Source organism: Gossypium raimondii, chromosome 5 (genome assembly GCF_025698545.1).
Source record: "Gossypium raimondii isolate GPD5lz chromosome 5, ASM2569854v1, whole genome shotgun sequence".
Taxonomy (NCBI): Eukaryota; Viridiplantae; Streptophyta; class Magnoliopsida; order Malvales; family Malvaceae; genus Gossypium; species Gossypium raimondii.
In genome coordinates, this window is record NC_068569.1 from 20,712,055 (window position 1) to 20,734,147 (window position 22,093).

The 22,093-nt window shown below is 31.4% G+C and overlaps 1 protein-coding gene and 2 pseudogenes across 1 annotated transcript; all 3 read left to right on the forward strand.

Annotated features, from left to right (window-relative positions):
• The first annotated feature begins 2,806 nt into the window (after positions 1-2,806).
• On the forward strand, positions 2,807-7,077 carry LOC105766863 (chalcone synthase-like). Its single transcript, XM_052630254.1, has 3 exons — positions 2,807-2,981; positions 3,098-3,408; positions 6,940-7,077. The coding sequence occupies exons 1-3, from the start codon at positions 2,807-2,809 to the stop codon at positions 7,075-7,077; spliced, it is 624 nt and encodes a 207-aa protein (XP_052486214.1).
• A 2,706-nt stretch (positions 7,078-9,783) lies between these two features.
• Positions 9,784-11,257, forward strand: LOC128041279 (chalcone synthase-like; annotated as a pseudogene).
• A 1,574-nt stretch (positions 11,258-12,831) lies between these two features.
• LOC128032022 (stilbene synthase 4-like) lies at positions 12,832-14,925 on the forward strand (annotated as a pseudogene).
• Positions 14,926-22,093: the final 7,168 nt, after the last annotated feature.

A 22,093-nucleotide genomic window follows, 5' to 3' on the forward strand; every position in this document is an offset into this window, starting at 1 on the left:
TGCTTAGACTTGGTTAGTGTTCATTGTTGAAGTTAAACCCTTAAGGGGTTTTATGGAAAAGATGGAGAACTTGTTCGTTGAGAGTTCACGATGAAGAACTTGTTCATTGAGAATTCATGTCAAGGTGGAGATTGTTAGAATTAAGTGAGTTGAATCCTTATTTAAATAAAATACAGTGGTAAAATAAAATAAAAGTAAAATCCATATAAAACTACACTTCTTTTATTTTATTTTAGAATAAGGTTTTAAAACCTTATTAAACTTCATCTATTTGATATTGATTAAAATAAGGTGTTTCAATCTTACTATACTTCTATTAGAATATGATTTTACAAGCTTATAAATAGACATAGTCTACTCCTCTTATAATCATTTGAATTCGACATAATGAATTTTCTTCTCCTTTGCCTGTAGTTTTTTTTTTTCCGGAAAGGGTTTCCACGTAAAATCTGTGTGTTCTTTATTTTTTATTTCTCTTTTCTTTGTGACATATTGTCATTACCAACATTCTATTTATTTTACATAAATCTTTCACAATCAAATATTTTTCTTTCAACACCTTAATGGGGATGATGACAAAAGCATGTCATAAAGGTAGTCACAATCAATTCCATTTAAGATCAAGAGTAATCAATAATTCAATCCTCTTTTGATTCAAATGAAATATAATATTTTCCTTATTCACAATCTCAATATGAGATCCATTATGAATATCTTTTAAAATCAATGGATTAACCATTACAAGATATTAATATATTAGCTCTTCTAGAGCTTTCGACTAATCTTGTACTACCAAATATTGGAATAATATTGGTCTTTATTTTCTTTTATGCTTGTATTCACTTTGGGTAATGCAATAGATTTACTAGGACAAACTTATAAATGTCCCAATAGATTCTTTATTTCATAATCACCATCGGAAACATACGTGGATTTCAAATCAAAATCTATCTATTCATGTTTGTCATGATTAGTCTCCAATTATAATAAACATGATATAATAAATAAATCATAGTAAAATATACCTGAAGATCTTTAACAACATCGTCGTCACCTTGGTTATTATCAGGAGCATTGAGTTGTTAAAGGCTCTAATAATTACCCATAGTGCGCAGGCCTCAATTGAAATAGCAGCAACCCTAAGAGACAATAGACATTCGAAAATTTGGGGATATTCTTGTGACTTATGGAGAAAAAAAATAAAAGAGAATCGTTCTGGTAACATTTTATAAAATAAAAGGACAGAAAGTAAAGAACAAAGAGAAAATGAGAGAAAAGAGAATGGGAGAGCAAAGACAGAGCATATTTTATTGATCAATCGGAATATTTACAAAGCTTCTCCAAAGTCTCAATTTATAGGCATAAGAAGTACAAATCAAGTAGAGATTTACTTCTAATGACTATTAGAATTTAAAGTATATAAAAACTTATCTAGATCTTGATGGACATCCAATTAATAAAATATTCATAACAAAACTTTGCATTTCAGTGTAATCATTTTTAATTCGCTAGTAAATTCCAATTAAGTCTTTAGCATAATAATAAATAGTTAAAAGTTTTCTTTTTTTAATATTATTCATTCATCGGTCGATGCACCATGTTCCAATCAGTGTGATTGGATTTGGTTGAAACAAGCCGATGTAACCGATATGAATCAGAATTTTCACCAGTACAAAAAATATGTTGGTTGTTCCGTTTTAAAATTGGATCAATGTACTTTAATTGGTATGATTGGAATTGATGCAGAATTGACCACCATGTTCTTTCTACCACTCTCATGGACTTTTTCATTGTCCTTTCTAATTCAAAACAAGAAAAGCTCGTAGCGAAACCACAATAATTCAGATTTTATAAGGATATTTTGTGCATGAAAATTGTTACTCGTATTATATTTATCAATGTTGCGATTGTACATTCAATACCATGCTAAAGCTCTTGTCAACCAATACCGAAATTTTTTTTTTGAATAATCTTGAGAGAAAGAAATATTAGGTTCAAAATTAGTATTATAAAGTTGAATGATAATAGTAAACAATTAATTTTAATGATAAAAGAGGAGCTGGTTTTATGTATTATAAAGTTAAAAACTAATACATGATCATATTCAAATCAGAAAGCGAATGAAGACACATGTGATTATAAAATAAAATAACACATGATCATATTCACCACTTATGTAAATATCTACTTTGAATAATAAAAAAGCCTATAGCTCATACATCAATGAACTAGAGCTTAAACATGTGAAGCTAAAAGATAAAATTAGAATAACACAATATACAATCAGAACTAACCATTCATCAATTACACAAAACAAATAGGAATCATATGTTCCATCACATATAAAATGATTTCAATCCTTTCTTGATCCAAATACACATGCTCACTCACCTCTTTCTAGTCGATTAACTCAATCGAGGTTCAAATATTTTAATTTGTAGTGATAACATAACTATCCAAATGAATGGTCATATTTATTAATAATAAACATTATTATTCAATAGACCTCTACTTGAATAATTATGGATTTTATAAATAATCAACATAACTTTTAGTAACAAGAGACATAACTCATCTCTATAAATAGTGATAATTCTTGGTTGAGAACTCTTGGTTAATAAGCAAGTGGCATAATTTTTAAATATTTTTAATTTTCCAATTATATATTATACATATTTTGAAAATGCTTCAACAACTTATGATAGCTTTTCACTTATTTTTGCAATTGAAGTTCTCAAAATAATTTCTATATAAGCTCAATTTTGAAAGGTTTTGCTAAAAAGCAACAAACCAAAAATATTTAGATATGGAAACAGAAAATAACTTGGAGGGTTGTGGAGTTGAGAAATTAGCTACTATTATAGCTATTGGCACAACAAATCCACCCAACTGCTTTTACCAAGCTGATTATCTAGATTTCTACTTTCGAGTGACTAAAAGTGAACACATGACGCAATTAAAAGACAAATTTCGACGAATATGTAAGTATCATAGTTTTGTAAAAGCTAGGAATGGACTGTTATTTTATATGTAATCTTCCACCAAATTACTTTTCCATTTCCTCACTAACATAGATGTAATTTATATATGTTACCAGGTGAGAAATCTACAATAAAGAAACGTTACATGCAGTTAAGTGAGGCCATGCTGAAAGAGAATCCCTGCTTAACTATCTACAAGGCTCCATCCTTTGACGTTCGTCAAGATATTCTTGTAAAGGAAGTACCAAAGCTTGGTATGGAAGCATCATTGAAAGCCATCAAAGAATGGGGACAACCCATTTCAAAGATCACTCACCTTATATTTTGCACATCATCAGGGATAGACATGCCTAGTGCTGACCATAAGCTTGCTAATCTTATTGGCCTCAAACCCTCTGTTCAGAGATTCATGATTTATAAATCCACAGTATCACTTAAACATATTATCCCAAGCTTAGTAGGATTTTATATAACTTTAACTCTTGATAATTTCTTTATTTTCATTTGCATTTCTTTACTTTCTACGCTTGTTCCATATACATGTCACACAAGTCCTAAACATATCATTCAACCATGGTCACAAACTAGTGCATTTACCCAAATCCTTTCCTGAACTGATCACATGATAAGTCATTTCATAAGAAATTGCATAATTTAAACCATACCACTTTTTCATGAACACTAGCATATTTTCCTTCAAATACTTATCAATTCAATGCTTCCATTAAAAAATCAAATTACTATTCAACCAATAGCTTGGCACTTGCCTAAGCATCAAGCAACAACACTGATTAGTGTACTTGCACACATTACATATAAACTCATCATGCATAATTTTCTTGTTTCAACATATTAAAGATAATCATACATTTACATGTCATGATACATATCATTCTCTTATCGTTTCTTAATAGGTATATATCATTCATTTCATTATTTCGATATTTCATGTACCATCATTTTTATGAATTTCGCGTACATACCGGTAATAGTTCTCATGTTATCTCACTTCAAAACTTTACCCGTTATATAATTTAAATATCAATGGTTACATTTATTTTAGATCAATACCAATAATAATCTATAAATCTTTCAATTCAACCACAAAAGTCTTTTACCGTTTCTTTCTGTATCGAAGAACGACTTACGGATATGAGTACATCGTTTTCAGAAGCCCGAAGGCTGAACTTAAGCTCATGAGAGCTAAACAGATAGTAAACACAAAAGTCTGCAACAAATGCTGAACCTCGGTTTACTTGGGTAATTTACTGTCAATTCATCCTTTACATTTGTAATGCCATAGCCCAGTTATGGTCTTATTTATCAATTCATCCTTTGGCACAGAACGATTGTACTCAATCCCGCGTTCAATCCAAACTGGGTATTAAATTCGATAATATATTTCCAATAATAATTCAATTTCATGTTTTCTATTACCCTTATTATTTTTCATATTTATCCCGTTGAACTACTTGGAATTTCGATGGATTTTCAGGGGTACACCTAAGTGTACAAATCCGAGTCCATCAATTCATATTCATGTGTGCACATTTCCATTTCAGAGAGCACAGTCCCGCGAACCTCATCCTTATAGCGGGATTACCAAGCCAGGCTAAATCCCCTGTAATATAAACTCATAGAGTATTGTCGGGATTACTAGTCCAGGCTAAATCCCCTACAATGACAATTACTCCAATGAGCTTGGATCTGAATTACCAGTCTAGGCTCAATTTAGACCCTAATTCGGATTACCCGTCTAGGCTAAATCCATTTTCCACATATTCTTCGGGAGGGCTATATCAGGATAGGATCACCCATCTGGGCTAGATCCTTTTTACCATCAATTCCTTTTCAGAGATCCATCGAATTTTTCTTTCATTCAACCGGGATTTCTTCCCCTTTTTATCAACTATATCAATGTTTCATCAATTTTCATATAATAAACATTCAAATCATATTCACATCAATAACATAGATTTCAAGCATTTAAGAATATAAATCAAGTTAGACAAACTTACAAGGCTAAATTACAGAAATACCAAAATTCAGAGACATTTTGATACATTTCCATTTTCCTCGAATTTCCACCCAATCTTGATCTAAATTAATATTTCATTCAATTGATTAATTTAAATAATAAAACAATTCAATTCATGCAATTTGGTCATTTTTGACATTTTACAAAATTACCCTTAAAATTTCACTTTTATTCATTTTAGTCCCGAATCTAAAACATGTAAATTAGCTATTTTAAAATAAACTCATATTATCTGAATATTCACATATATTTTCATCCTCCTCCACTCCATTCCACATCATTGATATATACATAATACCACTATTTACTTGTTTACTCATAACAAGTCGTTCACTTGAGTTATAGTCACTAAATTAATTATATCTTAAGCTACAGAACTTCAAATTGAGATCCACAAATTTTCCATGAAACAAGACTCACATATATTTTTACCATAAAATTTTCATAATTTTTGGTTTAGCCAATAAGTACAGTTTATTCTTTAAAGTTTTCTCTGTTTCACTCTTTGATAGTTCTTACCCTTTTCACTAAAAATTAATTATCTCTTTGTACAGAATTCAGATGATGTTCTCGTTTGTTTCTATTGAAAATATACTCTTTTAGTATTTTAAACATAGGAATTTAATCCTCTAATTATTTTTATTAAATTTTTATGATTTTCCAAAGTCGAACAGGAAACTCGAATTCATTCTGACCTTATCTCACAAAATTTATTATATCTCATGATTTACAATTCCATTACTTACAACGTTTCTTCTATGAGAAACTAGACTTAATAATATTTAATTCCATATTTTTTCATTCTCTAATTCAATTTTCATAATTTATGGTGATTTTTCAAAGTTACCCTACTGTTGCTATCCAAAACTATTTTAGTGCAAGATGTTTACTACCATGTTTATAACACCCTTACTTTCTTTCTCTACACTATTTCTCATCACTTTCTCTTATTTTCTCTTCACTAACATATCAAGAACACAAGACCTTATATAAGAAAACTCTACTATAACATTAATTTCCTACTTTTTCAATAATATCCAACTCAAAAATATATTGAAATCTTGATGTTCTTACCTTGTGCTATTGATTTCAATCTTTAACTTGATTTTCTCTCTCCTCCAGCTTCTATTTCTTGAATCTAACTTGATATTCTAGCTCCCCATTGTCTCCTTATTATTTTTCTCTTTTGGAAGCTATGGAAATTCTTTTGATTTGTAAGTGAAAATAGTGAATTTTTGGTAAAAGGACCAAATTGTAAAGAAAAGAAAGTTTCTTTCTTTCTTTTCTCCCCACACGTTGGAATGCATGGGAGTTTGATGATGATTCTTCATCTTCCTTTTCTTATATATATACTAAATAAAATAATAATAAAATAATAAAATATCATTTAAAAATCAAATTAAAATATTAATAAACTAATATTTATTTATTTAATTAATCTAAAATATCTTCAACATCATCATTATCTTCTAGATTTATCTCTATTCTAGTTGACCATTTTGCCCTTTATGATCTTTTAAAATTCCATCCTTAAGTCATCACTTAATTTGGTAAAATTGCAATTTAGTCCCTCAAAATTCTTCACATTTTTCAAGTTGGTCCTAATCCATCCATTTTCCTTAGTTTCTAGATCATACCACCCTTAAAATATTTACACCATTGGTCCTTTAAATTTTTATATTTACACTTTAACCCCTCAAATTTTGAGTATTTACTCTTGGGCAACAAAACGTTTCTCACTTTTACGATTTAATCCTTTCTTGAACTAATATGTCAGAATATACTTCCCAATGTTGACATAACTCCAAAATTTTCCCTTTTTGTCGCTTTATTTCCTTATTTTATTATATCAAAGATAATATATTATTGTAAAAAAATTTTTGGGGTAATACACCAAGCGTGATCTTTATTCTTGATGAGATGAGGAAAATGTCGGTGTTGGAAGGCAAAGCCACCACAGGTGAAGGTCTTGAGTGGGGCGTGTTGTTCGAGTTTGGGCCAGGTCTCACGGTGGAGACATTGGTGCTTCGTAGCTTTGCTAAAAATTCAACACCATAGTCCATAGCTATTGATGGTGTGTGAAACTTTTTTTTGTTCAACAAAATTGACGGTGTGTGAAACAATATGTGAATGTGAACAAGAAGATTGATACATGTTTCTTTAATAAAAAACTTAAAAACATAAGTCTAGAACAACGAACCGTGGAACCTTTAAAAATTCCATGTATGAAATAATAATCTTTATATATTATTGTTTAAGGTTTCAATATATTTTGTTAGTGGATTCAGAAAAAAAATTCCTTCACCCCTTATGTAAATATCTATTTTCAATAATAATAATAAAAGCCTATAGCTCATACATCAATGAACTAGAGCTTAAAATGTGAAGCTAAAAGATAAAATTAGAATAACACAATATACAATCAGAACTAACCATTCATCAATTACACAAAAACAAATAGGAATCATATTTTCCATCACATCTAAAATCATTTCAATCCTTTCTTGATTCAAATACGCATGCTCACTCACCTCTTTCTAGTCGATTAACCCAATCAGAGGTTCGAAATATTTTGATTTGTAGTGATAACATAACTATCCAAATGAATGGTCACATTTATTAATAATAAACATAATTATTCAATAGATCTCTACTTGAATATTTATGAATTTTTAGTAATAATCAACATAACTTTTAGTAACAAGAGAAATAACTCATCTCTATAAATAGTGATAATTCTTGGTTGTGAACTCTTAACTAATAAGCAATGACATAATTTTTAAATATTTTTAATTTTCCAATTATCACTATTAGAATATTATACATATTTTGAAAATGTTTCAACTTATAATAGCTTTTCACTAAAATTAAATAGGTGGTACTTGCAATAAACTAATGCCAAAGAAAGTAATAACATGACCGCAGGCTACAGCAAGAATTGAGAGCCACCATATTCTATAAAAATCTGAAGTTTGTGAAAGTACGATCAATAATTACCAACATAATCGTGTATGAATTGTTGGACAATTGACATGGGTTTTTTATAAGGTAAATAGTATCATATTTATAGATATATTATTTTTATTAAAATTAATACGTATTAGTTTGTTTCGATGTATCATTATTTTTAAAGAAAGGTATTTAATATATGTGTATAAAAATATTTACAATATCAAATAAATAACACTAAATAAATTTTAAATATAAAATATTCATCAATTATATAAAATTTTCAACAATAAACTCTACAAATAAAATTCATTATTCAATGGATTAACAAGGAAAAGAACTTAAGGGTGAGTAGAGATTTTTTTTTTGTAATAATGTGAATAGGGTTTTTATATTTTAATTGTGAAAGTATGTCCAAAACTAAAACCTTTAATGTTTAAAATGTTAAACTTTACTTTTCAATGTAATCATTTTGATTCATTAGTAAATTCCAATTAAGTATTTAGAATAATAGTAAATTATTAAAAGTTTTTTTTTAATATTATTCATGCATCGGCCGGTGCACCATGTTCCAATCGGTGTGATTAGAATTGACCGAAATCAGCCGATGTAATCGATATGAATTGGAATTTTCACCAGTGCAGAAAGTGGTGTTGCTTGTTCCACTTTAAAATAGGATGGACTCAGCAAATTGGAGATCTTGAAACGACACGTTTTGGTTTGATTTAATTAAGTTTTTGTGAGTTATAATAATCTGTTTAATTTGGACTAGAAATAAGTTTTAGGAACTGTGGTATGGATTTTGATTTCGTTAGGACTCGTAAGAATGCGAGATTTTGGTTTTGAACGGAAGTTATGATTTATCATGCATGGACTATAGTTAATCAATTAGTATTCCTTTATAAAGAACACACGGTTTCGAAAAAATAACTTATGGTTTCTGTTTTAAAAATAAATGATGTATTTTCTAATGTACCTGATTTTGAAATTTCAGTTGACAATTAGCAAAACTTGAATTATCTACAAAATGAATATTTTCAATTATTAAATTGGTTTTATTTTAATTCTAACAACGATTAAACCCCTAATTTGCAAAACATAAGTAAAGATTTTATTGGATTTTGTTAAGCATTAAAAGAAAAGGGTTTTCAAAAAGAGGTTTTTTAGATTTGATCAGCATTTTAATTTGGGACACTTTGGTGAGCAATGTGACCTCGGGAATTCGGTCGAAACTTCTGGGCTGAGTTTTGGGGGTGTTACAATAAATTTTAAATATAAAGAATTCATCAGTTATATAAAATGCTCATCAATAAACTCCACAAATAAAATTTATTATTTAATGAATTAACAAGAAAGAACTAAAGGGCGAGTAGGGCTTTTTTTTTTTGATAATAATGTGAATAGTTAAAAGTTTTATTTTTTAACCTAATATTTTATGTATTATAAAGTTAAATGATAATAGCACACTAATTAATGTTTAATGATAAAAGAGGAGCTGTTTTTATGTATTATGAAGCTATAAATTAATACATAATTATATTCAAACCCTAAATGAATGAAGGCACATGTGATTAATAAAATCATATTGAATAGCCAAAAATACACTTATCCTTAGATAAGATAATTTGCCAAACACTAGTGAAATAGGATTTAATCTTCTTGGAGCTTTAGGATTTGGCAAGTTAGGTTGGTCAAATGCTAAAAGTTCATTAACATTATTACCTAACTCACTTATTTTTGCAATTGAAGTTCTCAAAATAATTTCTATATAAGCTCAATTTTGAAAGTTTTTGCTAAAAAGCAACAAACCAAAAATATTTAGATATGGAAACAGAAAATAACTTGGAGGGTTGTGGAGTTGAGAAATTAGCTACTATTCTAGCTATTGGCACAACAAATCCACCCAACTGCTTTTACCAAGTTGATTATCCAGATTTCTACTTTCGAGTGACTAAAAGTGAACACATGACGCAATTAAAAGACAAATTTCAACGAATATGTAAGTACCATAGTTTTGTAAAAGCTAGGAATGGACTGTTATTTTATATGTAATCTTCCACCAAATTACTTTTCCATTTCCTCACTAATATAGATGCAATTTATATATGTTACCAGGTGAGAAATCTACAATAAAGAAACGTTACATGCAGTTAAGTGAGGCCATGCTGAAAGAGAATCCCTGCTTAACTATCTACAAGGCTCCATCCTTTGACGTTCGTCAAGATATTCTTGTAAAGGAAGTACCAAAGCTTGGTATGGAAGCAGCATTGAAAGCCATCAAAGAATGGGGACAACCCATTTCAAAGATCACTCACCTTATATTTTGCACATCATCAGGGATAGACATGCCTAGTGCTGACCATAAGCTTGCTAATCTTATTGGCCTCAAACCCTCTGTTCAGAGATTCATGATTTATAATCAAGGTTGCTTTGCTGGAGCCACTGCCCTGCGCCTTGCCAAGGATTTGGCCGAGAACAATGCTAGTGCCCGTGTACTTATTGTTTGCTCCGAGAACATGGTCATGAGTTTCCAACCACCTTCGGAGACCCATTTTAGACATACTCATTGGCTCCGCAATATTTTCCGATGGGGCAGCGGCTTTGATTGTTGGTGCTAATCCTATTGTCAGCATCAACGAGTGTCCTTTATTTCAAATTGTATCAGCAAGTCAAAGCATTATCCCTGAATCTGATGATTTACTAATAGGGAAAATACGTGAAATGGGGATGGAGTATTATCTATCGAGAAATTTACCTCAATACGTGTCTAACAACATCAAGCAATGCATGGTTGAAGCGTTTACTCCATTTGGAATCAGGGAATGGGAAAATTTGTTTTATATAGTTCATCCTGGTGGAGTAGCTATTCTTAATGGAATTGAAGAGAAACTTGGGTTGAATAAGGAGAAGCTTAGAGCAAGTAGGCATGTGCTAAGTGAATATGGAAACATGAGGGGTCCAAGCGTGATCTTTGTTCTTGATGAGATGAGGAAAATGTCGGTGTTGGAAGGCAAAGCCACCACAGGTGAAGGTCTTGAGTGGGGCGTGTTGCTCGGGTTTGGGCCAGGTCTCACAGTGGAGACATTGGTGCTTCGTAGCTTTGTTACAAATTCAGCACCATAGTCCATAGTTATTGCCGGTGTGTGAAACAATATGCGAATGTGAACGAGAAGATTGATACATGTTTCTTTAAAAAAAACAACTTAAAAATATAAGTCTACAATAATGAACCATGGAACCCTTAAAATTTTCATGTATGAAATAATAATCTTTATATATTTTTATTTTAGGTTTCAGTCTCTTTTCCTAGTGGATTCAGAACAAAATTCCTTTTGTAACACTTAAATGTAACACCCCATACTCTGCCTAGACGTTAAGACAAAATCTGAAGGGTACATCAAAACGTTTGAGGAAAACCAACCTCTAAGTATCTTAAAATTCATCTTACAGAAAACACTTAACTACTTAAACCAACACCACATCCAAATTTACAAACCATAGTCCGAAAACATACGTTATTTAAAGTTTAAACAAACAATAAAATATCTAGTAAGAGATATAACCGAGCTCCTAGCACACCGAAAAGATTTATTTTCTGTTGTACCTAATTTTGAAATTTCAGTTGACGATTAGCAAAACTTGAATTATCTGCAAACTAAATATTTACAATTATTAAATTGGTTTTATTTTAATTCTAACAATGATTAAACCCCTAATTTGCAAAACATAAGTAAAGATTTTAGTGGGTTTTGTTAAGCATTAAAAGAAAAGGGTTTTCAAAAAGAGATTTTTTAGATTTGATCAGTATTTTAATTTGGGACACTTTGGTGAGCAACGTGACCTCTGGAATTCAGTCGAAACTTCTGGGATGAGTTTTGGGGCGTTACAATAAATTTTAAATATAAAGTATTCATCAGTTATATAAAATGCTCATCAATAAACTCCACAAATAAAATTTATTATTTAATGAATTAACAAGAAAGAACTAAAGGGTGAGTAGGGCTTTTTTTTTGTGATAATCATGTGAATAGTTAAAAGTTTTATTTTTTTAATATTATGCATGCGCTGTTCGGTGCACTATGTTCCAATCGGTGTGATTCGATTTGATAGAAACGAGTCAATGTAATTTATATGAATTGAAATTTTCACCAGTGCAGAAAATGGTGTTGCTTGTTACTCTTTAAAATTGGATCAATGTACTTTAACTATGACTGGAACTTATGCAGTATTGACCACCATGTTCTTTCTACCACTCTCATGGACTTTTTCATTGTCCTTTCTAATTCAAAACAAGAAAGCTCGTACTTAAACCACAATAGTTCAATTTTTTTATGTATATTTTGTGCATGAAAATCGTTACTCGTATTATATTTATCGATGTTGCGATTGTACACTCAATAGATATGCCAAAGCTCTTGTCAACCAATACCGAATTTTTTTTCTCAATAATCTTGATAGAAAAAAATATTAGGTTCAAAATTAGTATTGTAAAGTTAAATGATAATAGCACACGAATAAATGTTTAATGATAAAAAGAGGAGCCGGTTTTATCTATTATAAAGTTATAAATTAATCCATGATTATATTCAAACCCTAAATGAATGAAGGCACATGTGATTAATAAAATCATATTGAATAGCCAAAAATACACTTATCCTTAGATAAGATAATTTGCCAAACACTAGTGAAATAGGATTTAATCTTCTTGGAGCTTGAGGATTTGGTAAGTTAGGTTGCCCAAATACTAAAACTTCATTAACTTTATTGCCTAACTCATTTATTTTTGCAATTGAAGTTCTCAAAATAATTTCTATATAAACTCAATTTGGAAAGTTTTTGCTAAAAAACAACAAACCAAAAATTTTTAGATATGGCAAGAGAAAATAACTTAGAGGCTTGTAGAGTTGAGAAATTAACTACTATTCTAGCTATTGGCACAACAAATCCACCCAACTGCTTTTACCAAGATGATTATCTAGATTTTTACTTTTGAGTGACTAAAAGTGAACATATGACACAATTGAAAGACATATTTCGACGAATATGTAAGTAAACAGTTATTAAGTCTTTATAATAATAGTAAATAGTTAAAAGTTTTATTTTTTTACTATTATTCATGCATTGGTCAATGCACCATGTTCCAATCGGTGTGATTGGAATTGATTGAAATGAGCTGATGTAAATTATATGAATTGAAATTTTCACCAGTGCGGAAAATGGTGTTACTTGTTCCGCTCTAAAACTAGATCAATGCGCATTGACTTTTTTTTTTGAACAACAATGCACATTGACTTATATTCGGATAAGAGCATTATTGAAATAGCAAAAAAAAAAAAATCCACTTATCTTCGGATAAGAGAATTTGCCAAACACTTGTGAAATAGGCTTTAATCTTCTTGGAGCTTTAGGATTGGACAAGTTGGGTTGGGGAAATTATTAACATTAAAGCTTAATTCACTTATTTTTGTAATTGAAGTCCTCAAAATAATTTTTATATAAACTCAATTTTGAAAGCTTTTACTAAAAAGTAAGAAACTAAAAATATTTAGATATGGCAACAAAAAATAACTTGGAGGCTTCTCAAGTTGAGAAATTAGTTGCTATTCTAGCTATTGGCACAACAAATCCACCTAACTATTTCTATCAAGCTGACTATTCAGATTTTTACTTTTGAGTGATTAAAAGTGAACACATGATGCAATTAAAAGACAAATTTAACGAATATTAAGTATCATAATTTCGTAAAAGCTAAGAATTGACTGTTATTTTATACCTACATATATATAATCTTTCATCAAGTGAATTTTCCATTTCTACACTAATATAAATGTTCTTTATATATCTTATCAGGTGAGAGATCTACAATAAAGAAACGTTGCATGTACTTAACTAAGGCCATGCTAAAAGAAAATCCCAACTTAACTATCTACAAGGCTCCATCTTTTGATATTCGTCAGGAGATCCTTGCAACTGAAGTACCTAAGCTAGGTATGGAAGCGGCATTGAAAGCCTAGTGCCTAGTGCCGACCATAAGCTTGCTAAGCTCATTGGCCTCAAACCTTCCGTTCAGAGGTTCATGATTTATAATCAAGGTTGTTTTGGCGGTGCCTCTGCCCTACGTCTTGCCAAGGATTTAGCCGAGAACAATGCTAGTGCTTGAGTGCTTATCGTGTGCTCCGAGATTATTGTTGCGAGTTTTCAACCACCTTCGAACACCCATTTAGTTTTCAACCACCTTCGAACACCCATTTAGACATACTCATCGGCTCTGCAATTTTTGCCGATGGGGCAGCAGCTTTGGTTGTTGGTTCTAATCCTATTGCCAGCATCAACGAGCGTCCTTTATTTCAAATTGTTTCAGCGAGTCAGACCTTTATCCCTGAGTCTGATGATATGCTGATAGGGAAAGTACGTGAAATGGGAATAGAGTATTATATGTCAAGAGATTTGCCTAAGTACATTGCTAACAACATCGTGCAATGCATGGCTGAAGCGTTTACTCCATTTGGCATCACCGAATGGGAAAACTTGTTTTACGTAGTCCATCCTGGTGGAGCTGCAATTCTCAAAGGAGTTGAAGAAAAACTTGGGTTGAATAAGGAGAAGCTTAAAGCGAGTTGGCATGTACTAAGCGAATATGGAAACATGCGAAGTCCAACCGTGTTCTTAACGAGATGAGGAAAATGTCAATGTTAGAAGGCAAAGCCACAACTGATGCTGGTCTTGAGTGGGGCTTGTTGTTCGGGTTTGGGCAAGGTCTCACGGTGGAGACCATAGTGCTTCGTAGCATTGCTACAAATACAGCACCATAGTCCATAGCTATAACTTTATTTCTGTTGAACAAAATTTCTAGTGTGTAAATCAATATGCAAATGTGACGCATACTCAATAAAATGAGAGGATTGATACATGTTTCTCTAAAAAACAACTTTAAAAAATATTTAATCTAGAAAAATGAACCGTCATGTATTATTGTTTCAAATTTCAGTATACTCTGTGCCTCTTAGTGTTCCCCTGACACATGGATTGAGTTTTGTGGTCAATCTTTGTTTTCTCTTGTGGTCAAAGAGGGAATTGTGTTCCCTTCTCCAAATCCAGAAGGTTGCGATAACAGATCTGAAATTTGAAGGTAATAATTGAGTTTTGCCATCAACATTATACCCCGTTTGTTTTTCTTTCTTCAAACCGATTGAATGTTGCTTTAACAAATTTGAAATGCCAGGAAAATGGATCAAATTGAAGTTGACCATTATGTGGCCTTTTTTAAGGAATTCTACCCACCATATTTCTTTTCGATTAATCATCTCAAAATTTGACCCAAACTTTAGGAGTTATAAGAATTGTGCCCATTAAACCTTAATAGTTTCTTCCTTTTTGTTACCTAGAAAAATAGTATTGTCTTTGTAGAATCCGTTTTTTTTTTAAAGAAAGCCAGTTAGGGTTGAATTAAAAAACAAAGAGAAGAGTGATTTTTCTTCTAAAATCTCCAAAATAAGCTATAGTTGAAGTTATATACTTCAATCATTACCTTGAAATTTCGTACCTGTTAAAGCAACATTCAACAGATCAGTGGATTTGGAGGAGGGAAGGTCTTTGACCCAAAGAGAAAACAAACGGAATATTATGTTGACGGCAAAATTCAGTTAATTGGTATATAATTATATTATTTACGTGTCAATAAATAAGACAGAAATTTTGTTATTATGAAAAATAAATGCAATGAGCGCTAGGGGGCCGGAATTATAATTTGGTTCTTACATAAATTATATAATTATAAATTGACTCTTTTACACATATTTTATCTCTATTTTTTGGCTATTGTTGATCTTATAGGTTTTGTTTGAGTTACATTCTTCAATTATTTTTTTGTTAATCCGTGTTAAAATTGGTACTTGCCTTTAATACCATTAAAAACATTCCCAATCAAATCACCCCCTTAAAATATATTTAATTTTTTTTTATTTTAATATTAAATAGAATAATTATATTAAAATTAAAAAATTGCATCCCCTCCCGCTCTCTCCATCTTCAAAGGTTTTGGAGGGGCTCCGGTGGATGAATGAGTGATTTTGGATAAGTTAATATAGTGTAGGGAAATAAGTGGTTTTTGGGTTTCGGTTGGAATGATGATTCTGCTTTATTTAGTTTGTTATAGTTTTTTTTCACATTTTGTATATATATATATATATATATATATATATATATATATATATGATATTCGTACATGAATTATCGTGACTTACTTAAAAGATGTTATGTTATGACAGATTTTGAAGAATGGATTCAAGAGTTATGTATTTGAGTTGCTATTTGGGTTTTAGAATAATGATTTCTGGTTCATTTTGAAGCTGAAACTTTTTCAAGGTTGATCGTTTTGTTGTTTTATTTGATTCAATGTTACCGGTTAATATTTGGTAATTGAGTTATTGTTATGGGTTTAAACGGAAAGACATTTGGCTTAAAGTTGGAGAGAGAGAGAAAGGGGGTGTTATGATTTAAAAAGAAACACATCTCGTTTAAAGATGGAGAGAGAGAGGAGGACGTGGGGAGGGATAGTTATTTTATGTTTAATATTTATATAAAATTATCTTTTAATGGGTGGTGACATGGTGCAATTCTATTGGTTAAAAAATAGATCAACTAAAAAATAGTTTAGATGTCTAATTCAAACAAAATGAATAATTTAAAGGCTTCCGGTTAATTTAGCCTATTTTTTTTTTAGGTTGACTTTGATAAAAGAAAAAATGAAGGGCTCCTTATCCAAATTAGGAGGGCATCCACTTAGCTCTAGGCCTAACTCAATCAAAATCAAAACAACACCAGAAATAAGTCCCGCAAGTATATGGAATACCATTTTAATCAATGTTTTAGGCTTCATTTGTTTTACTGACATAATGATGAAAAAGGAACGTGGTTATAGGTCATTTGTCATAAGACAAATTATTTAGTTACTTTGAATTAGTAATTGACCTTTTTATATCGAAAAATGTAATAGATATTATGATTGGGAGAACAAATTTTATCCCAAAGAGATTAAGAATATTTTATGAGGGTAACACACTTATGACAAGATCATTGAATGAGTACTTAACTAGTAGCTTTCGTAATAGCATATAATAAGGTAGAGTTTAATTATGGTATTACAAAGGAACGACTTAATGATTAAATAATGTTGTAATTAATAGGTGAAAAGTTAAAACTTAATTACAAATTATTTGAGTATTATTTATATTTGTCCGGCTAGTCTATCGCTAACTCAATATAATCAAGAACGAAGTACATGTTAAAATTGATATTGTGCAATGAATGAGAACGATAAGTAGGAAAAATAGATCGCATGTATCACAATTTATAGTGAATGCATTTTCCGCTAAGTACAAAAAGATTAAATTCATTTATTTAAATTATTATTTAATTATTTATAATTAAATAAGTGAAGTTCAAAGTGAAAATTCAACTAATTACTCATCATAATTTATTGAATGAGACAATTACATATATTTCCTCATAGATTCTAATACCATAAAGTTGTCATAAATTTAACGAAATTAGAATTGGATTGAAAAATAATTTAATTGAGAAATTAATTGGCTTAAGAGTCAAAAAAGTCCTTAGTAAAAAAATGAAAAAAATCATTTGAGCTCTTAAGAAAAAAAAATGCACCCTGTTAAATCTTTAATGACCAAAAAATTAATCAACTAGGTCATTTTGTTAATGGAAACCGTTAGTTGACCAGTTTGACCGTTAAAGGCACTGACATGACTGACGACAATCACTAAGAGATGACACATGGCATGCCATGTGAAAGAATGTTGATATGACATGACACATCAACAAAAAATTCATTTTTTAATAAATATTTTTAAAAAAAATTTATTTAAAAAATAATTAATAAAAATTACATCTAGAATGAATCTGGACATATTGTTGTCCAGATCTATTTGAATCTAGATAATTACTTGTCCAAATTTGTTTTAGATGAGTTCAAAATTTTAAAAAAAATTATAAAAAAATATTAATAATGATTTAGAAATTCTAAAAATTATAAATAAATAAAAAAGAAGATAATATATGATTAAGGTCCTAACTTCAGCCCTATGATTAAGACCCGCTATGCTATTTTGCAACAGCATATCTCCCTGTGCTGTCGGTTTCCACTTTCGGTCATTTGACTTCCTTTTTTGAACCAAGTGAGTGTCTAAATTTATAATAAAAAAAAATAAATGGGAACCAGAAACTGAAAAAAAAGGAGCAATATATTGCTTTGGAATTGAATGTGATTGCAACCTGTTGTCGTTGATGGTGGCTTTTGCTGAGTATGTGGTTAAAGTGGGTGTTCAGAAATGCATATTCCAGTTTTCAAACAATGACTGCAAATGGGGTTGTATTTCATGTTCAAGTTAAATAGAGCAAATCCTATTTCAGGCAATCCACCTTCCAGTGGTTTGGTTATGAGGCCGGAACTGAGTTAATTCCACAAGAATCAAAGCATTCATTCACCCTGAATTTGTTAAAGCTGTACGTGTGTGTGGAGTTTGATTGAGTCAAGTAGTTGGTTAAAAAGATCTGTCTTGTGCAAATAATCTATTAATAATTTATCAATATTTTACTATTATTTCTCCTCTAATTTCAATATTCTGTTTTAGTGGGATTCCTATTTCCTAGCTATTAAGGTTGAAATTTTGACTATTTAAAGGCATTGATTAGCGACTAATAAAAAGTAGAAATCAGTTCAATTCTCATCTGTCTCTATTGCTAATCCTTTTCTTTATAGAATAAAAACTTAGCAGCAGCTTTTATTTTTCAACATTGGTATCCGAGCTAGGTTTAAGCCTTAGATTTTTCAGCAGCAACAGTAAGCAAAGTGATGGCCATCTACAACTTTGTTCAACCATCCATTCCCCGCTTTGATGGACACTACGATCATTGGAGTCTGTTGATGGAGAACTTCTTGAGGTCCGAGGAGTATTGGTAGGTTGTTTCTGAGGGAATTGAGGAACCAACAAATGACACAGTAGTGACAAGGGCTCAGAAGAAGGAAATAGAAGGGTTGCGCTTGAAAGATTTAAAAGCAAAAAATTATCTTTTCTAAACAATTGACTGTTCAATCTTGGAAACCATCCTTTGCAAAGACACGTCCAAGCATATTTGGGATTCCATGAAGAAAAAATATCAGGGTTCTGCGAGGGCAAAGAGGCAGCGACTTCAAGCACTTCGTTCGGAGTTTGAAACTCTATGAATGAAATCGGGTGAGTCGATAATCGATTATTTTTCACGTACAATGGCCATTGTCAACAAAATGCGAATTCATGAAGATAAAATAGATGTTGCTGTGATTGAGAAAATACTTTGCTCCATGACTACAAAATTCAATTTTGTAGTTTGTTCCATTGAGGAAGCTCATGTCATCGAGGAACTTTCAATTGATGAGCTACAAAGTTCTTTGTTGATACATGAGCAGAAAATTTGCTAGCAAGAGAAGGAGCATCATGCATTGAAGGCTTTTAAAGATAATCATCTCACAACTAGAGGAGGTCGTGGTAGAGGAAAAGGTAGAGGCGAAGGTAGAGTAAACAATGATCATGGTTACCACCAGCACGAGTCTCATTCCCAAAAGAGAGGAAGAGGAAGAGGAAGAGGAGGTCATCACTCTACATCTTTCAGAACAAAGTCAACAGACAAATCTAATGTTGAGTGTTTTCAGTGTCACAAGTATGGCCATTATCAATCAAAATGTCGAGTTAATTTGAATAATAAAAATAGAGACAGAACTAACTTTGCAGAAAATGAAGAAGTATCTTTGCTGATGGCTTATCATGTCAAATAAGAAACGTAGAAGAATTTATGGTATTTGGACACAGGCTGCAGCAATCATATGAGTGGCGACAAGTCTGCGTTTTCGGTGTTAGATGAGTCTATTCGTGACAATGTGAAGTTTGGTGATGATTCAAAAGTCTCTATAATAGGGAAGGGAAAGATAACAATTCAAATGAAACGTAATGTTGTTTATACTATATCTAATGTCCTCTTTGTTCTAGATTTGAAAACAAATTTGTTGAGCATTGGCCAACTACAAGAAAAGGGATATGAGATTTCGATTAAAGATGAAGTTTGTAGAATACAAGATGAAAAATTAGGATTAATTGCCCAAGTTGATTTGACACCTAACAGAATGTTTTCATTGCACCTCTACACCATCACCAACTCATGCTTCTCTACAAGGTTGGAAGATGAAAGTTGGCTTTGGCACTTTCGGTATGGGTATTTAAATTTTGGAGGTTTAAAAATATTACAGCAAAAGAATATGGTGACAGGCCTCCCACACATCCAAACTCCTTCTCATGTATGTAAAGAATGTGTCATTAGTAAACAACATCGAGAATCATTTCAAAAAGGAAAATCATGGTGAGCGAGGAAGGCATTGGAGCTTGTGCATTCAGACTTATGTGGACCGATCGCTCCTACGTCAAATGGAGGTAAACGATATTTTATATCGTTCATTGATGATTTTAGTAGAAAAACTTGGGTTTATTATTTGCATGAAAAATCTAAAGCTCTCACAGCCTTTAAGAGTTTCAAAGCTCTAGTTGAAAAAGAAGCAGGGACTCCAATCAAGGTGTTGCGTAGTGATCGTGGTGGAGAATACAATTCAGAAAAATTTGTTATTTTTTGTGATAAGAAAGGAAATAAGAAGCTACTAACAGCAACATACACACCTTAACAAAATGGCATCTGCAAAAGAAAGAATCGCACAATTTTGAACATAGTACGAAGTCTTTTAGCAAGGAGCGGAGTTCCAAAAGCTTTTTGGCCTGAAGTCGTTGAACTAGAAAATGTGCATCCTTAACGTAACAGGAAGGGACCTGCATGGATGGAGAATTTTGTGGTAGAGGGAATTAATGAAGAGGAAGTTACACATTTTGCTCTATTTTCAGATTATGATCCAGTAGCATTTGAAGAAGCCGTAAAAGAGTCCAAATGGAAAAAAGAAATGAATGAAGAAATGGTAGCCATTGAACATAACAACATTTGAGAGTTGACTGATCTTTCCAAAGGGCACAAAACAATTGGTGTGAAGTGGGTTTACAAGACAAAACTGAAGGAAAATGGCGAGGTTGACAAATTCAAGGCACGCTTAGTAGCTAAAGGCTATAAGCATGAATTTGGTGTTAATTACAAAGAGGTGTTTGCCCCTGTTTCTCGTTATGATACAATCAGGCTGGTGATTACTCTTGCGGCTCAAAATTCGTGGCCTATTTTCCAATTAGATGTGAAATCGGTGTTTTTACATGGTGATTTGAAAGAACAAGTGTTTGTTGAGCAACCTCTTGGATGTGTAAAGCATGGAAATGAGCACAAGGTGTATAGGTTAAAGAAGGCTTTTTACGGGTTGAAGTAAGCCCCAAAGGCTTGGTATAGTCGTATCGAAGCTTACTTTCTAAAAGAAAGCTTTCTAAGTTATTCATATGAGCATAAACTTTTTACCAAGGTTGGTGATGGAGGTAAAATGATTATTGTTTGCTTATATGTTGATGATCTTATTTCTATTAGGAGTGATGTTGCCATGTTTAACAAATTCAAGAAGTTTGTGATGATTGAATTTGATATGACTGATCTCGGTATGCTTAATTATTTTTTGGGCATTGAAATGGTGCAATCTGCTGCTGAAATTTTTATTTCTCAAAATAAATATGTGTAAGAATTTTTAGACAGGTTTCAAATAAAGAATTGCAACTCCGTTTGCACACCTACTGAAGTGGGCATGAAGCTTATTCGAGATCCTGAAAGGAGGAAGGTTGATAGCACCATCTACAAGCAAATGGTGGGAAGCTTGATGTATTAAACTGCAACAAGACTAGACATTATGCATGTTGTAAGTCTCATTAGTAGGTTCATGGAGTGCCCAAAGGAAATTCATCTTTTAATTGCAAAAAAAATACTTCAGTATTTGAAAGGTACTGCTAGTTATGGTCTGTTCTACAAAAAGGGTGAAAAATCAGATTTGTATGGCTTTACAGACAATGATTGTGCTGGTGATCGAGATGATAGAAAGAGCACTTCAAGTTATGCATAGAAAGAGTACTTCAAGTTATGCATTTATGCTGGGCTCAGGGGCTATTTCATG